At 39.2% G+C, this 26,588-nt stretch overlaps 2 protein-coding genes across 2 annotated transcripts; both read right to left on the bottom strand.

The window, feature by feature from the left end:
- Window positions 1–193: 193 nt before the first annotated feature.
- ints8 (integrator complex subunit 8) lies at window positions 194–10,878 on the bottom strand. Its single transcript, XM_087835103.1, has 28 exons — window positions 10,710–10,878; window positions 9,568–9,706; window positions 9,302–9,476; window positions 9,024–9,164; window positions 8,756–8,827; window positions 8,208–8,259; window positions 7,877–8,056; window positions 7,676–7,783; window positions 7,380–7,532; window positions 7,147–7,247; window positions 6,697–6,838; window positions 6,502–6,572; window positions 6,194–6,369; window positions 5,973–6,103; window positions 5,687–5,797; window positions 5,364–5,568; window positions 4,856–4,977; window positions 4,152–4,336; window positions 4,018–4,051; window positions 3,866–3,925; window positions 3,691–3,752; window positions 2,816–2,934; window positions 2,459–2,562; window positions 2,297–2,347; window positions 1,802–1,875; window positions 1,665–1,729; window positions 1,255–1,298; window positions 194–422 (listed from the first exon to the last, which is right to left on the bottom strand). Exons 2-28 carry the CDS (start codon window positions 9,698–9,700, stop codon window positions 306–308), a joined length of 2,988 nt encoding a protein of 995 aa, XP_087691229.1. The 5' UTR covers window positions 9,701–9,706; window positions 10,710–10,878; the 3' UTR covers window positions 194–305.
- A 2,198-nt stretch (window positions 10,879–13,076) lies between these two features.
- LOC102795193 (putative C-mannosyltransferase DPY19L4) lies at window positions 13,077–25,634 on the bottom strand. The gene is made up of 19 exons (XM_006794422.3): window positions 25,282–25,634; window positions 25,005–25,154; window positions 23,699–23,823; window positions 23,520–23,610; window positions 23,206–23,327; window positions 21,530–21,675; window positions 21,243–21,366; window positions 21,014–21,148; window positions 20,644–20,775; window positions 20,416–20,517; window positions 20,244–20,317; window positions 19,984–20,142; window positions 18,554–18,673; window positions 18,333–18,453; window positions 16,043–16,099; window positions 15,869–15,951; window positions 15,649–15,781; window positions 15,186–15,344; window positions 13,077–14,785 (listed from the first exon to the last, which is right to left on the bottom strand). The coding sequence occupies exons 1-19, from the start codon at window positions 25,370–25,372 to the stop codon at window positions 14,621–14,623; spliced, it is 2,289 nt and encodes a 762-aa protein (XP_006794485.1). The 5' UTR covers window positions 25,373–25,634; the 3' UTR covers window positions 13,077–14,620.
- Between the last annotated feature and the right edge of the window lie 954 nt (window positions 25,635–26,588).

Below are 26,588 nucleotides of genomic sequence, written 5' to 3'. Positions count from 1 at the left end.
ATTTTTTTTTTTCTCTTTTTAAATGAAATGTTGTGTGCTGCTGTCCAGCAGCCAAAGTATAGTAAAATGAATGCTGTACCAGTGAACTTTTAAAAATCCCAAACAGAAAGCATTAACTGAACCAGGTCCATCGCACTTAGTTCATTTTTTGCTTTGCTTTTATCCTGATGTGATTAACTCAGGGCATTTTGGTTTTATAAGTTTATTGCAAAAGTTGAAAATAATACAAATTACCATGTACTTGTTACCACAAAATAAAATCTTCATCCCCACCCTGTGAAATCTGACAGTGGTTCGTGTGTTTACTAAAAGTACAGTTTGGCCATCGCCTGCAGGAATCTCTTCTTCCTCTTCTGCGCAGCCAGCTGCAGCACTTCCTCTGGATTACTGGTGTTCAGTTCTGTCTGTCCAATCGCTTTTATCTGAAGGGTTGGGAGATGCCATCGGTTATATTTTTGTTATGAGAATTCTTATTGAAATATACAAAATCATACAGGTTCTACACTTCCACACATATTTTATATAAATTCTTTATTGCAGTCCATAAGCCTAAACACACTGAGTAACCTTAAATGTTCAAGTCTCTCTCCCACAGCCTAATAAAAGCACGTGGAAATCTCTTTAGTTTATATGAATTTAATTTAAATATTAATTGATGAACCTCCTTGAAACGTTACAGATCAACTTTCTAATCTGTTTCATTTAGCTGCAGTTCCAACAGTGTAAAATAGACATGGCAGCAGATTAGGACTCTGCACACCCTTCACCAGCTGAATGCAAAGTCCACTGAGGATGTGACTGAGCTGCACTGCTCTAATTGCAGATAATTATATTTCACTTGTATACTGTGAAATTGATGTTTCCAACAGATTTTAAAACCGTAACTCTGAATATAATCTGCTACAGCCTAGGTGGCACATTCAGCTTAAGTTACCATAGAGATGTGGGCAGGTAAAGAGTTGAGCTCTGACTTTAAGCTCAACATTGCTCAGTAACTCTTGTTTCACAATGCACGTCAGATTAAATTTGACCTTTGATGTCTCACAAGTATTTTATTTTTATTAGACATTAACCAGTCTGCTTATGTGGCTGGTTATTGACAAGCGTTAGCTGGTCGTCACTTTGTTGCCGGTCTCTTCCTGCATTATTCTTCTATGATCTTATTGCATCACAGAGAAGTCAAATCTATACGTATGAGATGCTTTTCAGGTCGCAGCCTTTCGTGGTATAAGCTGTAGGGTTAGAAAGACTTACCGCTATTTGTCTCTTCTCAGTCTCTCCTCGTTTGTGGTGAATATCTGAGCAAAAAATCAGGAAGCTAAATCGACACTGGAGAGAATGTCCATCCATCCATTTGCTTCCGCTTATCCTTTTCAGGGTCGCGGGGGGCGCTGGAGCCTATCCCAGCTGTCATAGGGCGAGAGGCGGGGTACACCCTGGACAGGTTGCCAGTCTGTCGCAGGGCCAACACACAGGGACAGACAACCATTCACACTCACATTCACTCACACATTCACACCTAGTGGCAATTTGAATTATCAATTAACCTAACCTATCCCCACAAGCTGCATGTCTTTGGACGGTGGGAGGAAGCCGGAGTATGTATTTCTTGAAATTAAAAACTAAGTTTTAGCCAACAGTGATTATTGTCACATGAAGGATACGTGTGAGATATTCCAGGATGGTGACGTCCCAGATGTAGTCGTAGAATGAGTCCATGGCGTCGTGACTGTAATGTGAGAAGATACTAGCTGTTAAGAATGGCTCTGTGGGTAATGTAATGTGTCCTCCAGGGCCGTACCTGTTCTGCTCCTGAAGCGCTTTGAACGCTGTCATGTAGTCGACTTCTCTCAGAAACTGGCACAGAACAGCAACCTGACGAGAATCAGAGATGTCACATTACTTCCAACTCGCTACATCTGTAAGACGCCAGTCAGCACTGAGACACTTACTGTCGACTTTATACTTTAGCAGAGGTGCACGGAATAATGAGGTAAACAATGGTATTGGTTGATTTGCCTTATTGGCTCTCATCAGCAAATAAAGCTGATATATATTTTTTTCTCTCATCAGGGTCTATCATTATTATACTGTTATATTGATTTTGCTCTGCTAAATGTTCAAAGAAGGGACGAGGAGCTTTCTAGCTTTTATTCATGAAATTATACTGGGGAAAACAAAGTGACAGAAAACAGCTAAACAAAATAGGCACCTGCATCAATCCAACAATATGTTCATTAATTCCTCAGCAGCTAACATTAGTTCACTTTCTCAAATAGGCAGTTTGACCTCTGACCTGTGTGTGGCAGTTCAGCATTGAACAGCATTTAATCATCCTCTTCAGAACCTAAAATAAAAACAGGTGTGTCACTGTTAGGCGAGTCAGTCGGCCCTCATATCCCTCAAACTGCAGAGGCTCACTATGGAGTGCACTCTGGTATTAGTCTCTGTGTTTTACCTGGTCAGTGTAGATGTCGGGGGGGACGGCTTTGGTGAAGAAGTCCGAGCACACAGCTCCAGCCTGCAGGTAAAGGTTCAGAGCTGCAGAGTACTGATTGGTCACTACAAAGGGAGAAACGAAAGTTGTTATTCAAGCTGTGGGTGGCTGTGTCTGAAAATGCTTTCTTAAGGGAATGTTTCGCAATTGCTGTGAATATTTTTTTTTTTTTTTTTAAGTCACTTCAATCTTATTTTTCCTTTCTGTCCAAACGTCAAGTACATTGGTAGAAAAACGTCAGCCTTTGTCTAAGCAATAACAACATTTCACTGATTCAGTGAAGAAAGTTCTGAGTTGATGAGATGTGATTGTTCTTACCAAAGTAGATGTCGGCTTGTGTGATGAGCCATGATTGGTTATTGGGGTTTAGAGTGAGAGCATAGGAAACCAACTCCTTGACTGTCACAGCCACAGCTTCCACATCCACTGCCTGTATGCTGCTCAACACACAGATCGGAACATTTAGAGTTTTTCGCGCTGTGTACATGCTGTTAAAGGGGCTGTTTTTCCTTATGTCCTCTCATATTAACAGTTACAGTCATAGTGCAGCTGCTTTTGATTGTTTATGATGTCAGAGAGAGATGATATCCCCTAATATCAAACTGTTTGTGAAGGCTAGCCAATCAGAAGAAAGTTGGCTTGACGACAAAGGAATGAAAACAGCTTGGTTCACACAGAGGATGAACTGAGGAGCATCAGTACAAGTCAAATAAGGATTATTCTGAACTGTGAGTCATGCAAAGCTGCTCTAGTAGAGTCTAAACTAAGAACGTAATAAACAGATCTGTAACTGCAGATAACCTGACAGCTTTTCATGCACAGTGTACTTCCTGTAACTTTTTCACAAGAAAAGTAACCTCTGCTTATAAGCTGTTAGTGTGAAGAATAAAGACACGACAACACGATGAATAAAGAGTAAAATGACAATGTACAAGCAGGAGTCAAACTAGTCCAAACCACAGATATTCACTCAACTCAAAATTCTGAGAAAATAACTTTCAAATTCTTATTTCTTATTTTTTCAGTAGTTGAAACAAGCTTCAAAAGATATCTCTCAGCTTGTAGGAGTTGAGGACAGGAAAAGAGATCCCTGTGTGTCGGTCCTGTAACTAAGCCCGACCAGTGCAGTGTAGCAGAAACAGTTGGTGCAGCTAAAACAAACAGATGAGGTAAAATAGAAAAGTCGTTCCTACTTTGGAAGAGAAGATGGCCAGATGGAGAGATGTTCTGCAGTAACTTCATTTACAATGTCATCCTAAAGAAGAAGAAAAAACAAGGGCCTGAAGATGCAGACAGAAACTACAGCAGCACTGAAATCCCTCAATTTTTCCATTTCACTGTGTTCTATTTATGAATTCAGAGTCATACCCTGACTATACTGTGGAGTCTCACAAACAGTGAGATCAGAGTCGTCAGCACCAGCGGCTCCTGTAAGAATAAGACAAATCACGAGGTAAACAGCTAATTTAAACATTTTATACTTCCACAGTGTGTTTAAGTTGGTATGTGGTGATACTTACTCTAATTTTCTTGGTGAAAGTGATGAATTTGCTCCTGGAGGAGTCACATTAAGAAAACAGAACAAGTGTGACGCTACATGAATCTCAGACATGTTGTATTGTTTCTCCTATGAAATCCTAAAACGACATCATACCGGTGCAGGATGCCCATGGAGGACTCTCTCTGTTTAATGAGGCCAATTCGGCCATCGCTGTTCCTCTTGTGTTGGATGGAGATGCTGCAGATCTGAACCACCACATCCCAGAGCTCCTTGGCGGTGCGCCGACTTTCTTTAGGACCTGGAAGCTCCTTACACGTGGATGCCAGGAGCTGGCCAAGCTATCGGGACAAAACAGGACAAATTTAATAAAGAAAAATGCAAAAATACTGGCGACCGCTAGACACACCTATGGTATCGGTTTCAAAATCCTACATCGCCTTGTTCTCGAGACATCGCATTGTAATTGATTGGAAATCCCACAGTACCTAAATATAACCAAATCAATCCTGAGAGAGAATACTCTCTCAGACTTTCATGTGTCTTGGTGGAAAAAAATTAAGTGGATCTGGTACCACAACTTATTTTTAAATGAATTTAAACCAACTTATTAATTAGTTCATTATGTAATCACTCAAGATTTTTAGTTTTCTTATAGAGCTGTGACTTCTAAGTTGCAGAAGAGTGTCTCAGCTGCCTCAGCTGGGATTTAAATAGCCTTAAACCTCACAGACAGTCAGATACTGTGTCGATAACTTTGCTATAATTTAATGCTGGTGAATATCAGAAATAGCATCACTGGAGCTGCTAGAAAGAGAAAATTTCATGAAAGTGTTAAAAGAAGCACACAGACGTGTTACCTTGATGTACGGGTTGTTCATGACCAGAGACTGTGACACCTGCAGAGTCAGGTAGTCGTTCTCCCTCCAGTTCAACATGAAGGCGACACACTCCTCTCCCACCACCTGACGTAGAGGCAGATCTGGAAACAAAGACCAGGAAATCCTTCACTGCACCTCCAGAATTGGTGCTATATAACAAAGAAGCTGTTTATTCTGCTTTATCGGTAACTGAAGATTTTATGGAAAGCAGACATACGTCTATTTTTACAGTGAGACACATGCTACTCTTGCAGAAGTATCCTAATAGTGTATTTTTTTTTTTAACAAATGTTTCTAGCTGCAAGACCAGATCTGTAACTTACAAATTCTTGTAAGTGACATTAGTTTAGTACATTTGTTTACTGGGGCCCTAGAAATAGATTTTATAGTAGTATATGAAGCCTGATCCACAATGATTTTCTCCCATCACAGACTTAACCTGAAGACGCTGACACTGGAGTGACTCCACTCGCTGCTGTTCACTCACCATGAATCCTCATCTCCAGGTAACCTCTGACCCTGCTGACCAAGTCAGGGGGCGGCCGCTCCTTGCTCCCCTCGGCCGCCATCGCCTCGTGTGCGCGGACCTCCAGCAGCAAGATCTCATTCAGCATCACCTGCCTCAGCTTTGGGGAAAACTCTGTGACGAGCTCCAGACAAGCTGAGAAAAGCTGCCGTGCATGAGCGAAGTCCTGAGGAAAACATGCTCCATGTATTAAGCAGTTAAAAGTGATGCTCTATGATTGGATAAGAACGTTTAATTATTAAAATAACATTTATGCCCCACTGAGCGTTGATAATGGCTCAGACCTTTATTGAAATGCAGTGGAGTCCTTTGGCCATGAGGATATAAACCAGGTCCTTGGTCAGGTTGTCTTTAATGCCGAGGATCACATTAATGTAGTCTGGAGGAACCTCCCACTGTTCATGTAAACAGGAAGTGGTAGGTTAATTCAGATCATCTTGGTTGGTTTCATGTGTTAGAAGTAAGGATTGAAAATGTATCCAAATGTGTGTATATGTATATGTGAGAAACTGTAGTCAAGCACAATCCAAGATATCTTAAATGCATTAATGTTGAGCTCATGTCTCTGACCTTGCTGTTGACCCTCCAGAAAGGTCGTTCAGCCAGGCCGTGGAGTTCAATGAGGATCTGTCTGATCCTGCGTGGCTCCAGTGAAAGGATGAGCTGCTGCTCCAGCTGGCCAATGTTCACACTAGCTGAAGCTGTGAAGAAGTGAACCAAACCTCAATATGTCTCATGGTTTTCACGTGGAGAAGCGGCAGTGTTATGTAGCAGAAGTCTCGGCCACGTACCTGGAATGTCGTAGAAGGAAGGCAGAGGTTTGGCACTGAGGTTGATTGTGGCCGACCTCTTCCTCATCTGCTCCACCAGGACCTTCCTCTCTTCCTCCTTCAGCAGCTCCATGAAGAGCTTATGGGATGACACCACAAACACCAGAGACAGGTCCTCCAAGCTTTCACACAGAGTCCTGCACCATAACAGGTTTAGAAGGAAGACAAAGTCTTATAATGTATTGTTGCCCGACATCATCTCTGTAGCAGACCCTTGATAACCTCCTATATAATTGTCCAATGCATGGAAAACAGTGACTCTGACTCACTTCAGGAAATTAGCCATGTTTCTTCTGGACGCCTCAGATGGACGGTCTTTTTCCAGCGAGCGTGTGCACACCTGCAGGACAAACAAAATCTGACTCTAATCTGCAGTGGCTTTAAGCAACTTATACTGCATGAAAAAAAAATGTTCTTAATATAATACTGAAGTAAAAACCACAGGTCACAATTTACTGAGTTACCTCTAAAATGAAGTCCACCACTTGTTTGCTAGGCTTAAGGAGCAGCTGCTGAAAACGCACGCTGAGGATCTCTCCTTCCAGAGTGTCGCGGACGGCGTTGCAGACACAGAGTTTGTGACACACCTCATCCAGGCCTGATTCCCTGCAGGGAGATGGGATGTTATACAAAAATATGAATGCATAAAATGCTTTTACATGACCTTTTAACAAAACTATTGACTATTTAATGACATACATCAGCTTCACGTGTTAACCGATTCCAGCTGTGGGCTTAAAGGTGAAAATTTGTGGTTTGCAAAGTGGTCCACAAGGACTGCAGAAACTGTATTTCCACAGGTAGAATGAGTGAAAGAACAGACCATAACAACACTCTGTGGATCAGTGACTGAAGTCTGAAGTCTGTGCTAGCTGCAGTGCGTGCAGAGAGGTTTGATTTTGTTGTTTCCTCACCCTTGTTGGACTTTATACAAGAACTCCCGGAGAACAGACCGTCTGAAGTGGTTTGGCAAACTGCGCGTTATGTTGTCTTTGATGAAGGCTTCAATGACGGCCTGCAGAGAATTAAAGTGGAGTTTACAAACCTGTTTTTGCCCCCTATTTGTGATGTCAACCTACTTCTGCCTAAGCAACACAACACTCATAAGAATGCAGTACTCAAATCTCTCCAATGTGTTTGCTCTGACCGGGTAGTTGTGAGCCCGGATCAGGCTGTTAATCTGGTCGTAGGGTGTCGTCTGGGGGTCAGAGGGGTCACAGTCTCCAGTCAAAGCTCTACAGGCGTTCCAGTATCCAGCCAGGCGCTTCTCATCCAGGTGAACATGAACCGTTGAGTCTAGCTAAAAGGCGTAGAGAAAAAGGTCAACTGAACCACTGCTAAAGCTCCATGTCAGCAGCTTTTGTGAGAAAAGTTACATCTTGTGGCTCTCCTGAGAAAGTTAAATCATACTGTGTCATTGAAGCTGTGATAAAATATGATTACCTTCTTTAAAAGCTCCTTTGTCTGTCTAAAGTGATCCCGAGCTTTCTCATAGATTGGCAGGTCTGTGCAGCCTTGATGGAAGAAAATGCCTCCTAAATCATAATGCACCTGAAACACAAATTCTTCTATTACTCCAAAGAAAAATTCACTTTTTTCCAGAAGGATTACTTCTAGAAAGACAGCGCTGTGCACTCAGCCAACCTGGCAGTGCAGCTCATCAGCGCTGATGCGAAGCCCTGCAGTCGAAGACTCTGTCTCTCCGTTGGCAGCAGTGTCTGCGGCCAGCAGGTCCAGAGTCCTCATGGTGTGAACGTAGAAGTCTTTCTTCAGTCTCACAGCTCCTTCCAGCACACTGATGGAATCAGCCGCCTGTTCCTTTAGCTGAAGGAATAAAACATTTTAAAAATAGTATCAACTTCTGCTGTTAGTTTATCTGAAATTTAAATGACATGTCTAATAATATAATTAATAAGGTATAGTTTTATGTACTCACAGAGTATGTATGGATCATAAAAAAAAGGTGCTTACTCACCACAGTGAGGATGTTTTCAGTCATTTCTTTCTCCTGCTGTACAATATTCAACCTAAATCAGGGCACAACAGAAGCATTCAGTGGAATACATGATTTATTTTTCACTTAATTTGCAAAATTAAGCCTGGATGTTGGTATTTTTACAAAGAATTAGATGAGCAGTACATTTTTTATTTATTGTGTATATTTACAAAATAAAATATTTTCATTTTAAAATAAGATGAAAGTGATCTGTCTCAATGAGAATTTTAGATTAATATTTTGTGACTAATTAAAGCCAATCAGCAAATGAATGTGGGTAGAACAATGTCTGAATGTTTTCAGAAGTCTGAATGTCTGGCTGGCCACACAAAAACACAATCCCAGAGATTTAAAACTGAAACAGCGTCAGATGTGCTTCTTAAAGTCTTTGAGGGGCTAAAACTCCAGCACAGGAGCAGAGTGCTAGGCAGGTGGTAACATAGCATAACACAAATTTGAAAGTAAAAACATGTAAGTGTGGATGCAATAAGTGATAAAAGGGAGGAAGAGGAAGGAGAAGGACTTACATGTTTATCTGGTGGGGTCCAGGTTTGGTTTGTTTCTCTGGAAAGCTGCTCAGCACAATTGTTCTGATGGCCCTTTAACAGACACAATATAAATGAGACAAATGAGTGGTTAATTCTCTGCCACAATCTCTATTCATGCATCCTCTTTTAATCTACATTTACAGTTTAAGACTTGGATACAAACATAAACAAACACTTCCATAGTCCATTTTACTAGTTTACCACTGAGCTCATGACAGCTGCTTTCGGAGAGAGTCATCTCACTCACCAGCGGTTGTAGATGATGACAGCCATGGCAGTGGTGGGAGGAAGAGTAGAGAGGTCCAGGTCCACATGTTTCACCCCTGGCGGCACTTTGCTCACACACAGGAGTTCATTCAGCAGCATGTTTAACACAGGAATGGTCAATCTGCCGAGCAGGAAGCATATTAGATGATTGCATAATAGGAATTTTTGTTAAATTACACGCTGAGACATATTCCACTTGGCTTTTTCGTAAAGACACTCTGATAACGAAAGATGTCCATCTAAAACACTCTGACTCACCCTTTCTCAAGCACCTCAAGATCCCATTTCATGTGAGCAGCTACTTTCAGTGCAAGCAGCTTCAATGTGCGGTTCCGACGGTTGTCGGCTGGAGGCTGGACCTGATTCTGCTCATTCACTGATGGCTTCGACGCCTGCTCCAGGAACTGGATGATGAGCTGCACTGGTGCTGGGTCTGCAGAAAGAACAGTTATTAACAAGCCTTTACAAGTCCATGAGATGTCATTAAAAATAAACGATGGACTCACGAGTAAGGCTGAACAAACCTGGGTTTGATTTCTGCAGGTGTTTCTCCAGCAGGCTGTCGTCGAGGAGAAACTCAAACCAGGAAGTCTGAAGAGGCGTGCCAGGCCGACTGCTGGTCACAGCGGCCACACGGTCTGCTGCTTCTGCACTCATCCTCGTCTAGTGGGCAGATATGCAGATATAAACATCAGCTTTATTTAGAATGGATCTTGGGGTTAAATATAAAGTGTTTGGGGTTTTTAATGTAAGTTCTTTGTCAGTAAAAACCACATCATGTATTTATTTTTATTTCTATTATATTTATACACTAGATTAGTTCACTCATCTTAAGGAGAACTGGTGTATAAACAGGTGACTGTAAGGTTAACAGTACTACCTTCTCTTGGGGGTTTTTGTCAGGAAAAATGAAATGATCATTTGTTCTTTTAGCTTTAAACCAACCAGAACCAGGCAAAGATAATCTGCTCCACCAGGACCTTCCTCTCTTCCTCCTTCAGCGGCTCCATGAAGAGCATCAGAAAGTAATAAAAAAAAACATGGCATCAAGTTACTGCTGCTAAAACTTCCAAACACTACTGAATCATATGTTGCACTTAGTTTTTCTTTCTTTTCCACATGACTGTATTTGTAATATTAGACAGTTAGGGCCTTTTGATGTACATTAAACCTTTGATACTTAAATAAAAACTCTGTAATTATGTTTCACTCTTTGAAATTAGTATATTTCCAATCGTGTAATGTTACTTTCACTCGTTAAAAATCTTGGAGATGGTAAATATATATAAAATTTCATATTTTGTGAACATAAATATTTATAGTTTCAAAATAATTGTAACTATTATTAGATATTTACTTCCATAATAGGTTAGATAGCTTCACCTGTCAGAGCAGCTAACACTATAATTTTCAGTAGTTGTTTAGAGAGCTCTAATCATTGTCACGGGGCGTCCTAACTGGGCGGGGACATCAAATTTACCTATTGAATCTACAAGAATGCACGCTTACAGATGATGTTTCGGGCTGCCACTGTAAACAAACCAAACGCACTCCACCTTTCTATTCTGTGTTATGTTTGGAGCCAGGAGTCTTTTTTCGCTAATATTCCGGCTAGCCGTCTAGATTTTGGCGGTTGTCCCGCGCATGTAGGGACCAACTGTCTTACCTTAACGGGGCACAGTGATTGTTCAGAAGACAGGAGGGCAAAATTTTCACCAAAATGTCAAAATTAGGAGCTGGACCAGCTACACTAACTGATTTTCTCATAATTCATTGTGCCCTGCGCCATATCTCCTTCGTAATTCCGGTTCCGCTTCGTCGCCAAGGAGACACAAAAATGCGCCATGATTGCGCATACTTATGCTGCGTTCAGGTCCCATTGGTTCAATTCGTATAAAACTTTATGGTCGGACGAGTTATTTGCACGGACGTTAAAACGTCTGACAGTGAATTTAGGAATAGAAAAGAAAGATAACACCTATACTATAAACTTAACTCGATCATTTAAAATGTTTGTCGGGATTTACTTTCACTTGTAAACCAAACTATAAACACATAATGCGAAAATTTGCTCATTTAGGCAGTTTATAGTGCAACTATGAGATTGCGTAAGACGTTAACCATAGCTAACCTTAAGGTAACCTTAGATAAATGTGAAATAAAAAGCGAGCAAGAGCACAAAATAAAGCAGAATGCGCTTAATCGTCTTGTTTTCCATTCTACCGATAGGCCTTGAATGCAGCATTATGCTTCCTGCAATTTTGGCAGTTAATGACAATGAAAATAAAAGACTGAAATTACTACAAACTGTTTTTTATAATGTAAAAATTGCCTGCAGTTATTATCTTGCATTCATGAGTCTTCTCTGTGGTCTCCTGCTTGACAGCTCCATCTCCAAAATCCTTTATCTCATAAATCCACTATCCTTCACATGCACCAAACCATCTCGGGCTTGCCTCTAACTTTGTTTCCAAACCACTCAAGCTGAGCTGTTCCTCTGAAATACTCTCTTCTAATGTTCTCCATTCTAGTTGTTTTTATTAAATTTAATAACTGAATTGACGTTATTGAGAGCTTATATATGCAATAATGTTTGTTCAAGTTAAAAACGTACATTTTTGGAGCTGTTGTAGGTTAAACATACAGTACACAGTTGCACAAACATACATTAAAAAGTTTATAAAGCAAAAACAGAGTTTGTAAAAATCTTAAAAGTCATTATTTGGTATGACCACCTTTACAGACATACCACCTTTACTCTTCTATGCATTCTGAACTCTTTTGGGAAAGCTTTCTTGTAATTTTAAAAAATATTTCTAAGGAATAGTTCTTTAGGCATCTTGAAACATTCAAAGCTCACCTTTGGATGTTGGATGCCTTTTTTTCTGTTCTTTGTCAAGGTGATCCCTCACTCTGTCAGTAAGAGGTCCGGGCTCTGGGCTCTGAGGAGGACAATCCATGACTGATAGTGCTCTACAGTGTTTTTCTATGTAAGCTCTTGTGTAATTTGGCATGCCTCAGCCACATCATCTTTAAGAACAGCTTCTTGATACAAACTCTTCCACTAAGACCATTTCTGATGAGGCTTCACTGGACAGTAAGTGGATGAGCTGAAGGTGTGGTTTGTGGTTCGACTGCAGTGGAGGGGTAGAGCAGTGTTGTCAGGATGTGGTGTCATGGGAAAGCTGATCAACACAGCTAATCTCTATAGTATAACTCATGCCTTTCCTATCTGAGTAGGATGCCAGGACCTGACAGGAGAGTTCGGTGCTCTTCAGTGGAGACAGGCAGCTGCAATGTGGCCTAACCGGAATCACTGGAAACATTAAAAATAAACATCCAAGTGCTTGCAAAGCTGTGCACCGTGGGTTCTTTACATCACAAGATCTTTGCTGGATTTTTTGTTGTTTCTTAAAGAGATGATTTTTAGATACTGTTTTAAAAACACTGCACGCCAAGACAAAGTATATCCAACTTTTTGGCTAATAGCTCTTTAGGAATATATTTGTTGGTGTAAAAATATAATTTATTTCTGTCAAACTGTGTTATTGTAGGTTTTTTCACAGATTAAGCAAATAAGATTTTTCACAAATTATGTGTTTTTGTGACAGACTGCCAGTAAAGTAAGTGCCAAAAACATACAACAGAAAACTTTTTGCTACACTGTCTATAGACAGTAGTGGTTCATCCATTGAACCACTACTTACTCTGGCTTTGATGTAAGATAGAAACCAACCAAATGATAATCAAACTATGTTTGTCTCGTCTTGCGTTGTATTTGTCTTATTTATTTATTTTCATTTTTTAAATTTGTGAAGCACTTTGATCAAAACTGTTGTTTTTAAATGTGCTATATAAATAAATTTTGATTGATTGATTGAGGCAGATATCTTTTTAATGCTTTACAAATAAAACCTTCCTCTGAAAATAGTCAGATCCTGCATGAGTATGAATGTAATGAGGACAGGAAAACTGATGGATTAAAAACGAAAAATTAGATAATGTTAAAAGAACCACACAAGAGGAGCTCAGTGTTATATTTATTCACCTGACACACTCACCACACGGCCACCTTGTTATCTGTATGACAGCACCAAGAGGAATTCATCACCAAAATCCTAAAGTAACTGCTCGGAGATAGGAAATTATCAGTCGTGCCTGGAAGTGATGGATACAGACATGGCAGCCATGTCTTTACATAAGGCATCCAGGACCAGCCTCCACCACCTTAAAATGCTGAAAGAGCTCAGTTTAGAAGATTGCAGAAGGTTGTGCAAGTCCTGGATAGTTCAGTCAACCCTTTTTATATAGACCATGAATACAACCATCTCATGTCAAAGAAATAAAAAAAAGTAGAGCACAATAGGAGAAACCAGTGAGTTCAGACATATAAATGTGTGTGTAGAGACATGCCTACTTCAGATATCAGTTATTTTCAGTAGATTTCAGGCAGCAGTCACAAAAACTGATAACACTTTTCTGGACAGTCTTCTTCCACTTCCCTTTAACAGATCAGAGCACAAAACAAGCAGCAAACAGTACAGAGAGAGACGCCTTTCCCACGAAAGCCGACCAAAGCAGCAACAACCCTTCAAAGAACAGCGCGTACACATGCACTGCATAAGTATTTCATGAGCAAACAAAGGCAGAGCGTGACAGAAAGCAAGAGCATGTATGCTTGTCACTATTTGGTTCTTTTGGTAACCTTAAAATTACATAATCAAGCAAAAAACTATTCTGACTAATCTTATGTGTTATCCTGTTATAAAGCACTTTCATATTTTTTTCATACTTGATTGCTGATTATGATTATTAGCTCAGTGATTCAACAGTTTAATTATTTCCTTTAAATCAAGACAAAAATGATCCAACTATGCTAGTATAATGAAATTCATAATTTAGACAGAAGACACCCATTTCTCTTTAAGTAGACAACAGTAGCGTGATCATAACACATGAACAGAACAGAAAAGCAAAACATTTAAGACAAAAATCAAATTAAATGCATAAAGATTTGTCCCCAAGAAAAGGAGTTTAACCCCCCCCCCCCCAAAAAAGGGTCAAGAGCCACACTGGAGTGTCTGTGGAGCTCTGGTTTGAGCTAAATGCTAATGCCATAATTTTGTTAATCAGCAGCCTAACTGATGTTGATTCAAAGGTCTACAGTTTTGCAGGTGTTTAAAAAAATAAACTTGATAAAAGTGATGCATCCTAGCCAATCACTGTCAGCACAAAAGTGCCAATCAGTGAACAGGATTAAACCTCTGGCTGCTTCATTTCATGGCAAATGCTTTCCCCTTCTCAGCCTACACTGATCTCTGCGACTCACACCTTCATTAAAACCATTCACAGTAACATTAACAGTAACACATGGCTTATAAAACTACAGTACAGTGATTAATAATATGGCCGTTCATACGTGTTGTTTGGCCGGTGCAGTGTGCTCAGCTGAGCCTCACTGTTTGAATGTGCAGCTTCCCCACTGACACCATGATAATCAGAGTTTTTTCGCCCCGGTGTGCCGATTTGTGGATACGATCAGGAACACCTGAGGAGGGGCAGAGCCACGCTTGGCCGTCAGTACTGAAAGGAGATGACAGAGTTCACTTTGTAGACGTGGTACGAGCGGTTCCAGAAAACTCGTGTGAAGTAGTTTGTGTAGGGCGAGTAGTTCATCTTTATCTCGTGGCAGAATCGTCCATATTTGGAGAAGGAGTATATCTCGCCTTTGTCATAGACAATCTGCAAGAGACAAACATACAGATCATGAGTGAAAGTATAAAAGACTCGAATTTTGTAGAGTTTGTAAAATATTCTGCAACTAATGTCTTGATTATAGCTAGATGATTGGATAAGTATTACTAATAATAACGTAGTAGCAGAAAATTATTTATTCATGGACTCCACTAGACTAGCTATGCATGATTTAAAGTTAAAAATAATCTTCATTGATCATATTCTGGGTTCTTAGTGTAGCCACTGTCTGAAACACGCTATTTTAGCTCCTTTTCCTTTAAGGTCAACCATCCTCAAAAGATCTAATCAGTAGGTGTGTGTACCCAAGAGGACCATATTACTGATATCCACTCAAAATTGTCCAATCTGTAAGAAATCTATAACGGAGGAAAGGGTTTAAACTCACATGTCCGTTGGAGATGTCGAGCAGGTCTTTGATCCTACAGCCCTTATTAAGAGTGAGCTCATTACAAATCGACTCTTCGATGATCACGTAGTTCGTTTTTTGGGCGGTCAGGAGCTTGTAGATGTCCTCTGCAGATCTCATTGCGTACACCTGGTACGTCTGGGAAAGGAAAGATTATCTCCTTTTATTTTCTGTTAAACTTCAGCTAATTTCATTTCAATATTATTTGTGTTGCGCCAAATCACAAAAACAGCCAGTTTAAGGTGTTTTACATTTTAAAGACCCTACAATAAAACTAATAATTTACTTTAAAACATGTGGAACACCAGTCTCTGTTTGGACTAAAATTCACATTCAGCACTTAATATGACTAACAGGCATTTTTTATAGCTGATTATAAGACAAGTATCTTCTTGGCAGCAGCACTGTTAAGGTAACAGATATGTTGTCAATGATAACTCACATCTTCAGTCCTCTTCAGCAGGTTGATGTCTGAATAAAGAGGTAAACTAGTTACAGCTGAACCCGAACACAACTTCACTGCTCCCAGCAGCTGTGGACTGCCTGCGAACACAGCTGCCACCGGAGCCTGTGACCTACATGAGGAGGAAAGACGATGTTTGATGCCATGATAAAATACTTTACAAATATCTTTATAAATACAGGAAGTTCTAAAGACCCACTTGATCCAGCTCATCAGCTCCACTGTGTCTCCATCGTAGAACTCCTGCAGTTCTGATAACTCTGCTATGACTCGAGGGGAGAACTGCAGAATGGGAGAGAAAGAGCGTTACGCAGGAGATATAAAGTGTGTCTAACATAAAGAGCTCCCACGTAAAAGGGGCTGAACGCCTCACCTCTCTCCACAAACTGAAGCAAATGATTGTGGGAACAGCTGTGCTCAGAATCAAGGACTGGAGGGTAAAAAGAAAAGAAAACACGGTTAGCAACTGTGTCGATACTTACTCCTTTCTCTTCATGAGGGGAAAAACATTTTTTTTTAATTTAGCTTTAATGTATTTATTGAACTGTTTTGTAATATATTCAGATTTTTGTAAACTTATTTTTACTTCTACTGCCTCCTTTTTTTATGTTATCTTCTTTATTTAAGTAAACTTCTTTCTGTGTAATTTTTACTTTATTGAGAGATCTATTTTGTCATATTGTATTATAATACGCTATTCCTCTTCATTTAAGCTGCTTGTACCAAAACAATTATAATAAAGTTAATCTTTAACTTTGATGTTTCAGGATCTTATTTTAGCTTCTTCTTTAAGTTCTTACTTCATGTTATAAGCTAAAAAACGATTTAAAGATAATGATAAAGATAAGTAAAAAGCGAAAACAAATACAATACAGAATAATGAGGCTTTCAACAATAAGCAAACACATGGTAAATGGACTGACTTGTGTGTTTTATTTTCTATTTTCTGGACTTATATAGCGCTTTTTACAACATGCCTCAGTCACCTATTCACACAAACACCTTCTTAAGTGCTTTCTATCTAGCAATCACACACTTTCACACTCCAATGGATGCACTGGAGAGCAATTTGGGGTTACCATCTTGCCCAATGATAAGTGGCAAGAAGACGGGAGCAGCTAGGGATCGAACCACCAAACTTGCAATCATCTACCTGTACTTCCTGCGCTACAGCCAGGAATACAAAATAAGGACAACAACCACCATAAGCTGGTTAAAAAAGGACAGAGTTTAGATGGGGATGGGGTATGAGCCTAGACTTAAAAAGAGAAATGTAGGGTGCTATTTTTATGTCAAGGTGTAACCGATTCCACAATTGTGGAGCAGTGACTGTAAAGGCTCTGTAACTTTGTTGTTTGAGGCGCAACCTTGGGACATGTAACATTAAGAGATCATGACTTGTAATATAAGCCAGGGCTTTCCCATTAAGGGCCTTAAAACAATCAGTAAAATCTTAAACTGAATTCTAAAATAAACAGGAAGCCAGTGCAGTGAGGCTACGACTGGGCTGATGGGCTCATATTTGGTAGTGCCAGTCAGCATTCTTACTGTGCAACCATCTGCAGAAAAACAGAGGGAGATCTAGGTATAGTGAGGTACAATAATCCAGATGTGAAATAATAAAAGCACGCATGACTTTTTCCAGAACACGCAAAGACAGGAAAGATTTGAGTTTGGCATTGACTCTTAACTTGCTATTTTTGGCAACAGAACAGATTTGTTTGTCAAAGCAAAACTTTGAGTCAAAAATAACATCCAGGTCTAATTTGATACAGTCTGTTGGCCAGAACCCTGAGTTACCCAGATGAATCAATTGGAGTTAGAGTCTGGGTGCAAAAATTAGACAATAGAATTAGCTATAGAAAAAAAAAATCACTGGTCTGAATGTGTGTAATTGGGGGTGAGTGATGTTTGAAATAAAACGTGCTTTGAATGGTCAGTTAGAGGGAATAAGTACTCCACAGGTATCAGTCCATTTACCATAAATATGGGATGAGATTATCTAAAATACTGACAAAAGAACTAGATTTGAATGGACCAAAAATTTGTCACTGTTTAGTCATCTAACCTTTAATATCTTCAAGATAGTAAGAAATCCTGAGATTTTCTACTGTCTTCATCAGCATAGAAATGAAATGAAATAATATGGCTCCTAATACTACCAATAGAAGCTGATATGAACAGAAGAGGACTGGGCCCAGGATAGAGCCCTGAGGGACCCCACAAGACAAATAGGCAGGGAGTGATACACACAATAGGCATACAGAAAGTCCTATCCACAAGACAGCATCTGAACAAGTGAAGAGGTCCAACAAAATCAGTGCTGCATTATCACCTGAATCTAATGGGAGTAACAGATCATCGGTCAGTTTCAACAAAGCCGTTTCAGTGCTGTGAACAGCTCTGAAGCCCGAATAAAACAGTTCAAATATCTCATTTGAGTTCAGGAATGACTGAAACTGTGACAGGATCCATTCATTCCTTTAGATATTACCGGCAATTTATAGACAAGATACTATTTGTTTGGACACTTAGCATAAAGGTAAATTAAAGAGACAGTATATACTTAAACCTCCCCTTCTGTGCAGATTGTATTAAAAGGAACCTGTTTACTTTAAGACATTTGGGTTTGTTTCTCATGCACTATAAACAAACATCCATACCAATACTACAGGGTGGATGGACTTCAGTTTGAGCCACTTAAACACTGTCATCCAGAGGTCAGGAGAACAAACCCCAAATGCTGTAAACATGCAGACGTATGGTGTCCATAAATACTTCATCCTGCAAGACAGAAGAACATAGGCGATGAAAAGCTGTGCTGAATAACATAAAGTGAACAAACCTCAATTATTTAAAAAAAAAACAAAACCTCCCAACGTACCCATCAAAGAGCAGAGCGAGACCCCCAAACAGCATGGTGTGGAAAACATGATAGACGACCTCTGGCTGCTCTCCTATTCCTCCATTTTCAAGGCTATAGGTTTTGCACAATGGCTGACCGCTGTGAGGGAAAATTACATTAAGATTTTAGCCAAAAGTATAAATATAATGACGGCTTAAAAACAACAACAACACAGGAGTCACCAGCAAATGTCACTGTGTTATTGGGCAAACACATTTTGCTAACATAGTATCAACTACCATTTAATTATTAATCTACTAGACACATGAAAACTGCATTTGTTATCAATCGATTTGCATATTCAGTTCAATTCAATAGTTTGGTACAAACATTTAATTTCATTCAATTTCCCACAATATCAGCTCATCTGTTGGAAAGCTGGTTATCATCGTTGATCAACATCTGAACTTTGAATTTCATATCTCTAAGTTCATCCAGTCTTGTTTCCTTCATAAAAGAGAAACTGCAAAACTCCCGTACTGTCATTTATTCATTTTGAACTTTTAGTGCACACTTTAATTTTCTCCTGCCTCGAATATTGTTATTATTATTACTATTTTTATTTGCATCTCTCAGATCTTACTAATCCAACTTCAACTGGTCCAGAATGCAGGCTGCTAATGAGAACTAGCAGGCGTTTGTACATCATCTCCATCCTTGCTTCCCTTCACTGGCTTCCAATGAAATTCAGAATTCACTTCAAACTTCAGATATAACTCATCAAGTGCTACAGGGCCAGGCTACTGCTAACACAGCAGAGCTACTGAAACCTTATAAGAGGAGTCTCAACAGCTTCTTAGATCATACTCTCTCATTGAAAAATCAGAAGTAACCATGCTTTTGAGATTATAGGGTCTGAACCTTGGAACAGCCATCGGGAGAGTCAGTGCTTTCCACAACATCTGAAAAATAATTTTTAAACGTTAGCCTTTCATTAATTCTTCTCCGATTAATTTTGGCCATACTCTCAATCTAATGAATGTATAGAAGTGTGCATGCTGGAATAAATGAATGATTGTATGTTGATTATGTGTCTGTATTTTATTCAAACTGTGAAGCACTTTGTAACTGTGCTTTTTAAAAAGTGCTGCACAAATAAATGTATTATTATGAGTAACAACTGTAAAGGAGCTTTTTACGACTTACGTAGTTAGCCTGTCCAAAGGTTTTGTTAAGTTAGTGGTTTGGTAACTTAGTGACAGCCTGGTGTGCTAATTCAGCTGCTGCAATTGGTCTAGTAACTTGGATCAGGTTCACCTTATCTCCACTTCTTTACCATGTTTATGCTGTTGGCAACTTGAGCAACTAGGCAACTTGAGGCTTTAAAACAAGACTTCAGAAACCAGCTGATGACAGCATGGTGCTGTCTGTTGTTAGACCAGAAACATTTTGCACCACGAGTGTTTCACCTGAGCCTTCTGTAGATTGCCTGTAAGGCTGAAAGCAGGCAGACGGCGAGCACGAGGAAGTAGAAGGGGAGGACCGAGGCCTGCGTCAGACGTAGAAATAAGTCCTGACCGGGCGTTTGGAAACTCTCCTGGCACAAGAGGAAGTTGGGGACAAAGTCGCTGAAGAGAAGAAAAAAGAAGATTATTATGTTAGATTACATTAGATGAGTTCTCACTAATAAGGTTACTGCTCTAAATCAATAACAAAAAACACGACTCACGTTGTTGTGTTGAGTCCAAATTTTACTTCAAGGAACTTCAATATGAAGTCGCTCTCATTTGCAGCAATTAGTTTCTGTAAATAAAAAAACAAAACAAAACACTGAATTCAACCCAAAAACTCAGTATCAGCCACTGAATACTACACAGATGCCCTGCTCCCATATGATTTACCTTGACCAAATAACTGTAGGTGATCCCAGAGGTGAAGACCAGGTAGAAATGTAGGAAGAGCTTCATCACTCTTGCCACAAGAGGACCCACCTTCATCCTTTGCTAGAAAAAAAGCACAAATGTTAATGGAGCTACTCCCATTTGAAAAGCTCCAAGCTGAAAACAATTTTCACTTTAAAGAGTTTATCTAATGTCATGACTGAGCTGCGAGGGGGAAGCTAACTCTACCTGGAAGTACCTCGCAAGAACCGAGCCAATGAGGAGGCTGAGCAGAGGCGAGCTGAGCAGGGCTGTGTTCTGAAACTGGAACATGTAGGCCAGGAACAAGGAGCTGAGGTACACCTTGTGGATGTCAGCCATCTGTTCATCCCAGAAATGGAGAGATGAAGAAGAAAAAGACAACCAATCACAGAAGAGAAAATAAAACAGTTTTATTTAAACAGTCGGCGGGATTTTACCTGTTTTAAACCCACAAGTTGCATTAAAAAATATCATAAATGCAAAATTGTTAGTTTAAAGTAATATAGAGTAAGAACCTGCTGCAATTTCTGAAGAAAACTGTATGAAATTTCAGAAGTTCAAGCTACAACTGTGTTACCTTACGTGGTGGCACCAGGTCAAAAGAATCAAGTAGAAAAAGACAGAAGCCTTGGATGAAGAGCACGTAGTGACTGTGTTCCCAGACCAGGAGGAAGGTGAAGGTGGTGGCACTCATGGTAAGATAGCAGAACATCTACAGAGAATGAGACTCAATCATTAGTGAAATGTTCTAGCACACATTACTTCTCCTTTTTTGTGTGTGTTAATGAGGCTCATGAGGGGTTCACCTCAGCTGAAGAGCCGATTTTGTTTCTCAGGAATCCAGTCAAAGCTGTGACCTGCCAGGAGAAGTAAGGCAGAGCCCAGTTGTCCCGCAGAGGAATAGCATGATCTACTTTGGTTGTATCTGCTCTGTGGGAGAAAAGAAACAGAATTAAATACAACTTTATTAATCATTTTAATAGAGAGGAGGATGTTTGTAGCATTAGTCACCAGAAAGGTTTTACTGGAATGAGAAAACGTGAACAGACAGGCAAAGAAACTTCATGCTTAAGGAAACGTTTGTTCACCTTACCTGTTGATCACATACCAGGCCACGGCCAACATGCCAGCCACCCAGGTGCCACTCATCACCCAGCTGCACACAAAGAGGGCAGTGACGTAGACCGCCTGCAGGCCCAAAACTGCTCCAATGTAGAAGTAAATCGGTTCCACGAAATCCTGTTTTATCAAGGGAAGCAGTGGAAAAAGACAAAGACGGTGATCCTTAAAAAGTGTTTGTGGTCAAACCTTAAAGTGGCAGAATCAAGTCACTTTTAATTGTGATGTTTCACTCCTAATCACTTCATTATAATAATGTCCATAGCTAGCAGTACTAATGCAGCAACATTTACTCCTGCAGAAGCCTAGAGGCAGATGCTTAATGCCAAAAACACTGATGAAAACAGCTCAGCTGACGTAGGTAAGCCGGGTTAATCAGCTGTGACAGTAAAACAGGGTCTGCTTTGTTTGGGCAGCCCTATTGCTCCAAGACTTATCAAAGCATAAATTATACTGAAGTTTGACCAGTTTGAGTTTTAGGACTTGTACTAACATATTCCCACACTCTCACGGGTGTGTACGGCCTCTGTACCACTAGTTTCTATTTGGATTTCCATTCTCTGCTGTAAGCCAGACTTTTGTTATGCAGTCAAAGCATTTCTGTTTTCTCTTTATTAAAATACTAAACCACTGCAAAGCAATTGTATTTTATGTGCAAAATTGCACACACTTTAAACACAATACTTGATTCTCTTTGCTGCTGCACGTGACTCACAAATGCAAACTAAATATGGAAATGTTCTGCTCTCTCTCATATCCCTGCTCTAACATACTCAGGATACTTGCATTTGTACAGCTGTTACAGTTAGGCCTTTCATTTTAAACTATTTTTATGTAATTTATACTTACAAAAAGGGAAAAATATCTACATCTATCAGTTTCAAATGAACAGAAATGGTGAGTTAAAGCATTGTCTTATGCACTCCTTTAATATTAAAAAATGCAAACCACTAAAACAGTGCACTGAAGCACTAACATCAGAACTATATCTTAAATATCTCACCTTAAGTATTTTTGTTTGACAGATTAAAGCCAAAAAAGCCTAAATATCTGAATAGGAGGAGCACAACCCGACAGAAACAGACTTATCTGAACTGGAAACGCATAGAAACATTGCCAACATTCAGACCTTGCTGAATACCAAACATTATAGTTAGCTAAATGCTCCTACACCATTAAAGTCAAATAAATGGAAATAAAAAAGCAGCATTGCTCAGTTTGGCAAAGGAACATTTGTCCCACTCTTCTCCCTTTTCTGCTGCCATTAACCCAACCCCCCCCAGTATTTAACTAATGCCTCACAAAAATGACTACAAAAACAAACACTGGAGGTCGCATTACGCCTTCAGCTCTGCATTTTGAGTCAACTGAACTATTCTGGCTATTTCCAGACAAAAGTGAATGGAGAAAGCAAAGAGAACTAATGGGTTGTTTCCCCCGAAGATGAAAGAACCTTCTGTCCAGACAGAAGGTTATTTTATGAATTTAGAGACTCAATAAGACTAAACCTTGCTTATTGAAAGAGAAGGCACTCAGCCTCCAAGAATGAGAGTGGACGTCACAGTGGTTTTTATGCTTTATTTTGCTTTGAGATACACACACAAAGAAGACAACCCAGGAAATGTAAAATCTGATTAAATAAATCCTCACCTGGCTGCCTGTGACTCTGTATATGAAGCTTGTGATGAGCTCCGGATAAAGAGACAAACGCTCGACTGCGTTAATGGTCTGACCTGAAACGGTCCTGTTATCTACCACCAGCTCATAAAACCCTGTAAAACACAAAACAACAGAGCTGAGTCATAAGGAAAGCGGAACATTAAAGTCATTATCTGTGCTATCTGTGGACTATTTTAAACTCTGAATCATATAAATCTACTCTATAATAGAGTCCAAGAATAAAACTATGGAAAAAATATTGAAAATTCGCTAAGCCTTTAATGAAGCAGGCAGTGTGCTTGTACCTCGCTCAAAGGATGGTGCTGCGATCAAACGCTTGTAGTAGTAATAATAGACCCCACTGCCACCCTGGAAAGTGATTTCACGCTCCAGCTCCTTAGAAATATACAAAGTAAATTTTAGAGCTCGTACGATTGGGCAGCAAAGTAAAGACAAAAAAGGAAAAGAAAAAAAAAGTCACCACCTGTCGAGTTGAAAACCAGAACTTCCTGTCATGATACGTGGACAGATACACTGCATATAGCATGCCACAGGCAACAGACGCCAGACATCCAAAGAACACCCGGACTAGCCGCTGTAAGAAAACAGCTGAGGAGAAGAAGCATTAACAGTAAAAAACAACATCATCAACAAAAAACAAGCTTCTGTAGGTCTTAAATGTGAGAGGAAAGATTTTTGACTTGCACACTTTAAATAATCATTTTCTACCACACACTATTTCTCTTTGCAGCTGCAAACTGAGCTGAACAGAGAGATCAATATCATATATACTACTATGACAAAAATAACACACAAAAAATAACATTACACCTGCCACCAAAGTACAGCCAGAGACATTTTACATTTAGTCTCCTACACATTGCAACACGTGCAAAAAAACGAAACTTCTTCAGAGATGTCTAAAAATCTTACAGTACATACAAATTTGGTGACGTATGTACAAAAACTCTGCGAGATGGAAAAATACACTTAACTGCAATTTAAGTTAAGTGTCTATACAGCTCTATCAATGAGAAGGTCAGCACTCACAAGTATGTAAAGAATATTTGTAATTTTGCATAGCAGTAAAAATTAAGAGACGTGTTTCATCCGATGGCTTTCTTCAGTGTTTCTGATATGCAATAAAAGCACATAAAGGATAATAATAATAATAATAATAATAATAATAATAATAATGGAGGTAGAAAAATTACAATCCATCATTTCATGTCTTTTATCATACATCCCAACATAATAACACATAAATAAGCTAAGGCATCGAGTTTTTACACTCAATGCTATTCCTTGTGAAATTGCAAACCACTACACCATGGATCCACCAAAATATGACATACATAAACATGCATTTATGTAGGATGACAAACAATTCAGTTTCATTTTCAGTTGTCTTATCTATACAATATGTAGCTTTTTTTTTTTTTTACTTAATTTGAAAGTCCAACTACTAAACTACAAAGCTTTGCATGATTCACATTTTCTCCTCCCCCTGACTGGCTGAACCTTGCAAACAGGGGGTTTGAACAGCAGGTGGGTGGAGCTTCCATGCCTGAGATGTTCTTACTGACACCATTCAGAGCTACAAATGCAGGAAAACTGTCTGAAACAGAGCATCTACAGCAGACTAAAGCTTTTGTCTCACGGGGATCACTTCATGGAAGCATAATAGGTCCCCATTAATGTACAGCATGAACCTGACCATCAAATTGTTTATTTTTTAAACGCCACTGAGCAGCGTATGAAGTGGGCTGGTATGTAAGAAATGGACTTACATGCAGATAAGCCCTTGGCTTTGACACATGACTGGGCTCTGCTTGATTCTTCCTGTTCATGCTGACCGCCTTTAACTTCACCTTCATCTTTCTGCTGCGAGCCATCAGCCGCTGCAGCGCTTGACCCACTCACCTCTTCAACATCTGGTGCTAGAGCAGAGAGAGACTGGCTGTCACAGCATCGATACAGAAATGTGCTCTGACATTAAACTGTTTCTCCACTGGAAGCTACACAGCTCATGTTCAGTTAGCAAACTGCTAAGTTAGCTCAACTTACGTTTGGTCTCCAGCTCCGACTCCTTTTGTTTCTCTTCCTCTTCATTATCTCCTTCCAAAGTTTCTGATTTTCGGCATCTTAATTCAGTCATGACTAAATCAAATTAAGCCAAGAGGATCTGTCTGGTGTGTTGAGGCAGCAGCATGCTAACTAAAAAGCAGTTAGCTAATCTAAGATCAAATCGATAAGATAAGCTCTTAAGGTAAACTCAGCAGATGACAGGCTCCAAACGTTACTTTACTCAAGAGATTTTATCCTTCACGAACTTGTAGAACGACAGCGGCACAGCTGCAGAGTTTAGTTTAGTGGTGCCTGTATGGAGGACTGAAGTTAGCGCTACTGCTGGGCGGAAGTTGCAGATGACAACAGAAAGCAGCGAAGAAGAATCCAGACCAAACTCAATGAAATATTTGTCTAATTTAAGACAAATAAACGCCAGCGAAACGCAAAATAAATAAATACAAATAAAAGAACAACTTTGATTTATAAATAACATTTACCTTTCTAAAGAATCAGACCACGTTTTAACACTGCCATTGACGTGTTCTTTTTCGCATTATTTCATAAAGCAAATTTCCATTAAATTGATACCTGACATTTAAAAAAAATCTATTTATGTATTTTTAAAGTACTGTATTGGTATTTCTTTGCATTTTTATTACTTTTACTTTCTTAAAAATATATATTAGAAGTGCTTCTTGTCAGTTATTATAATCTTATACAAGTACATGTTTATATTTAATAGTGTTTCCTTTGGCAAATACTCTGTACCTTAGATGTTGTTTTTGTTTTGTTTTGAGTAAACCTTTACTTAATGAAAACTGGGAAATTTAATACTTTTATTGAAAATAATATTTAAGCACAAAACGGACTAAACACATGAACAATAGTACAAAAAGAAAATATAATCATTTGCAAATACAGCCAAAACATTTTAACAAATCAGTTACAATATTTAAAAAACAAACAAACATATAAATAGAGCAATAGGCCTTTTCCGATAACCATAATTGTAAAATTTGGTAAATGTTCATTGCATGTATGTTTTTTACATATTCCCAATTTTTCTTTCAGGTTTTACAAATCATTCATAAAAAATGAAAAGAGTAATTTATTACTCCAGAATTATGAATAATTTTTTTGATAAATAAAGTCAAGCAGTTGAATAAATATTAAATTTTCATTTCCTTCGTTATCAGATCAAATTTTACTGTCCTGATAACCTGAACACATGAACACACTAATAAAATAAAAAAGGTGAGCACATGTTTTAATATCTGAATCATAGAATAAGTTATTTTTTATCT

This window comes from Neolamprologus brichardi, chromosome 22 (assembly GCF_056152115.1).
Source record: "Neolamprologus brichardi isolate AB-2024 chromosome 22, ASM5615211v1, whole genome shotgun sequence".
NCBI classification, from domain to species: domain Eukaryota; kingdom Metazoa; phylum Chordata; class Actinopteri; order Cichliformes; family Cichlidae; genus Neolamprologus; species Neolamprologus brichardi.
This window is presented reverse-complemented; position numbering and strand designations above follow the sequence as displayed.

Coding starts and splice junctions, on each gene's coding strand:
- ints8 (XM_087835103.1), bottom strand. CDS start 9,700: ATGAGTGCAGAAGCAGCAGACCGTGTGGCCGCTGTGACCAGCAGTCGG. Junction 7,533..7,675: donor CAAAGGAGCTTTTAAAGAAG/GTAATCATATTT, acceptor TACGCCTTTTAG/CTAGACTCAACGGTTCATGT. Junction 2,348..2,458: donor CCGACATCTACACTGACCAG/GTAAAACACAGA, acceptor TTTTTATTTTAG/GTTCTGAAGAGGATGATTAA.
- LOC102795193 (XM_006794422.3), bottom strand. CDS start 25,372: ATGACTGAATTAAGATGCCGAAAATCAGAAACTTTGGAAGGAGATAAT. Junction 21,149..21,242: donor AAATCGGCTCTTCAGCTGAG/GTGAACCCCTCA, acceptor CATTCTCTGTAG/ATGTTCTGCTATCTTACCAT. Junction 18,454..18,553: donor CTCGCTCTGCTCTTTGATGG/GTACGTTGGGAG, acceptor TCTGTCTTGCAG/GATGAAGTATTTATGGACAC.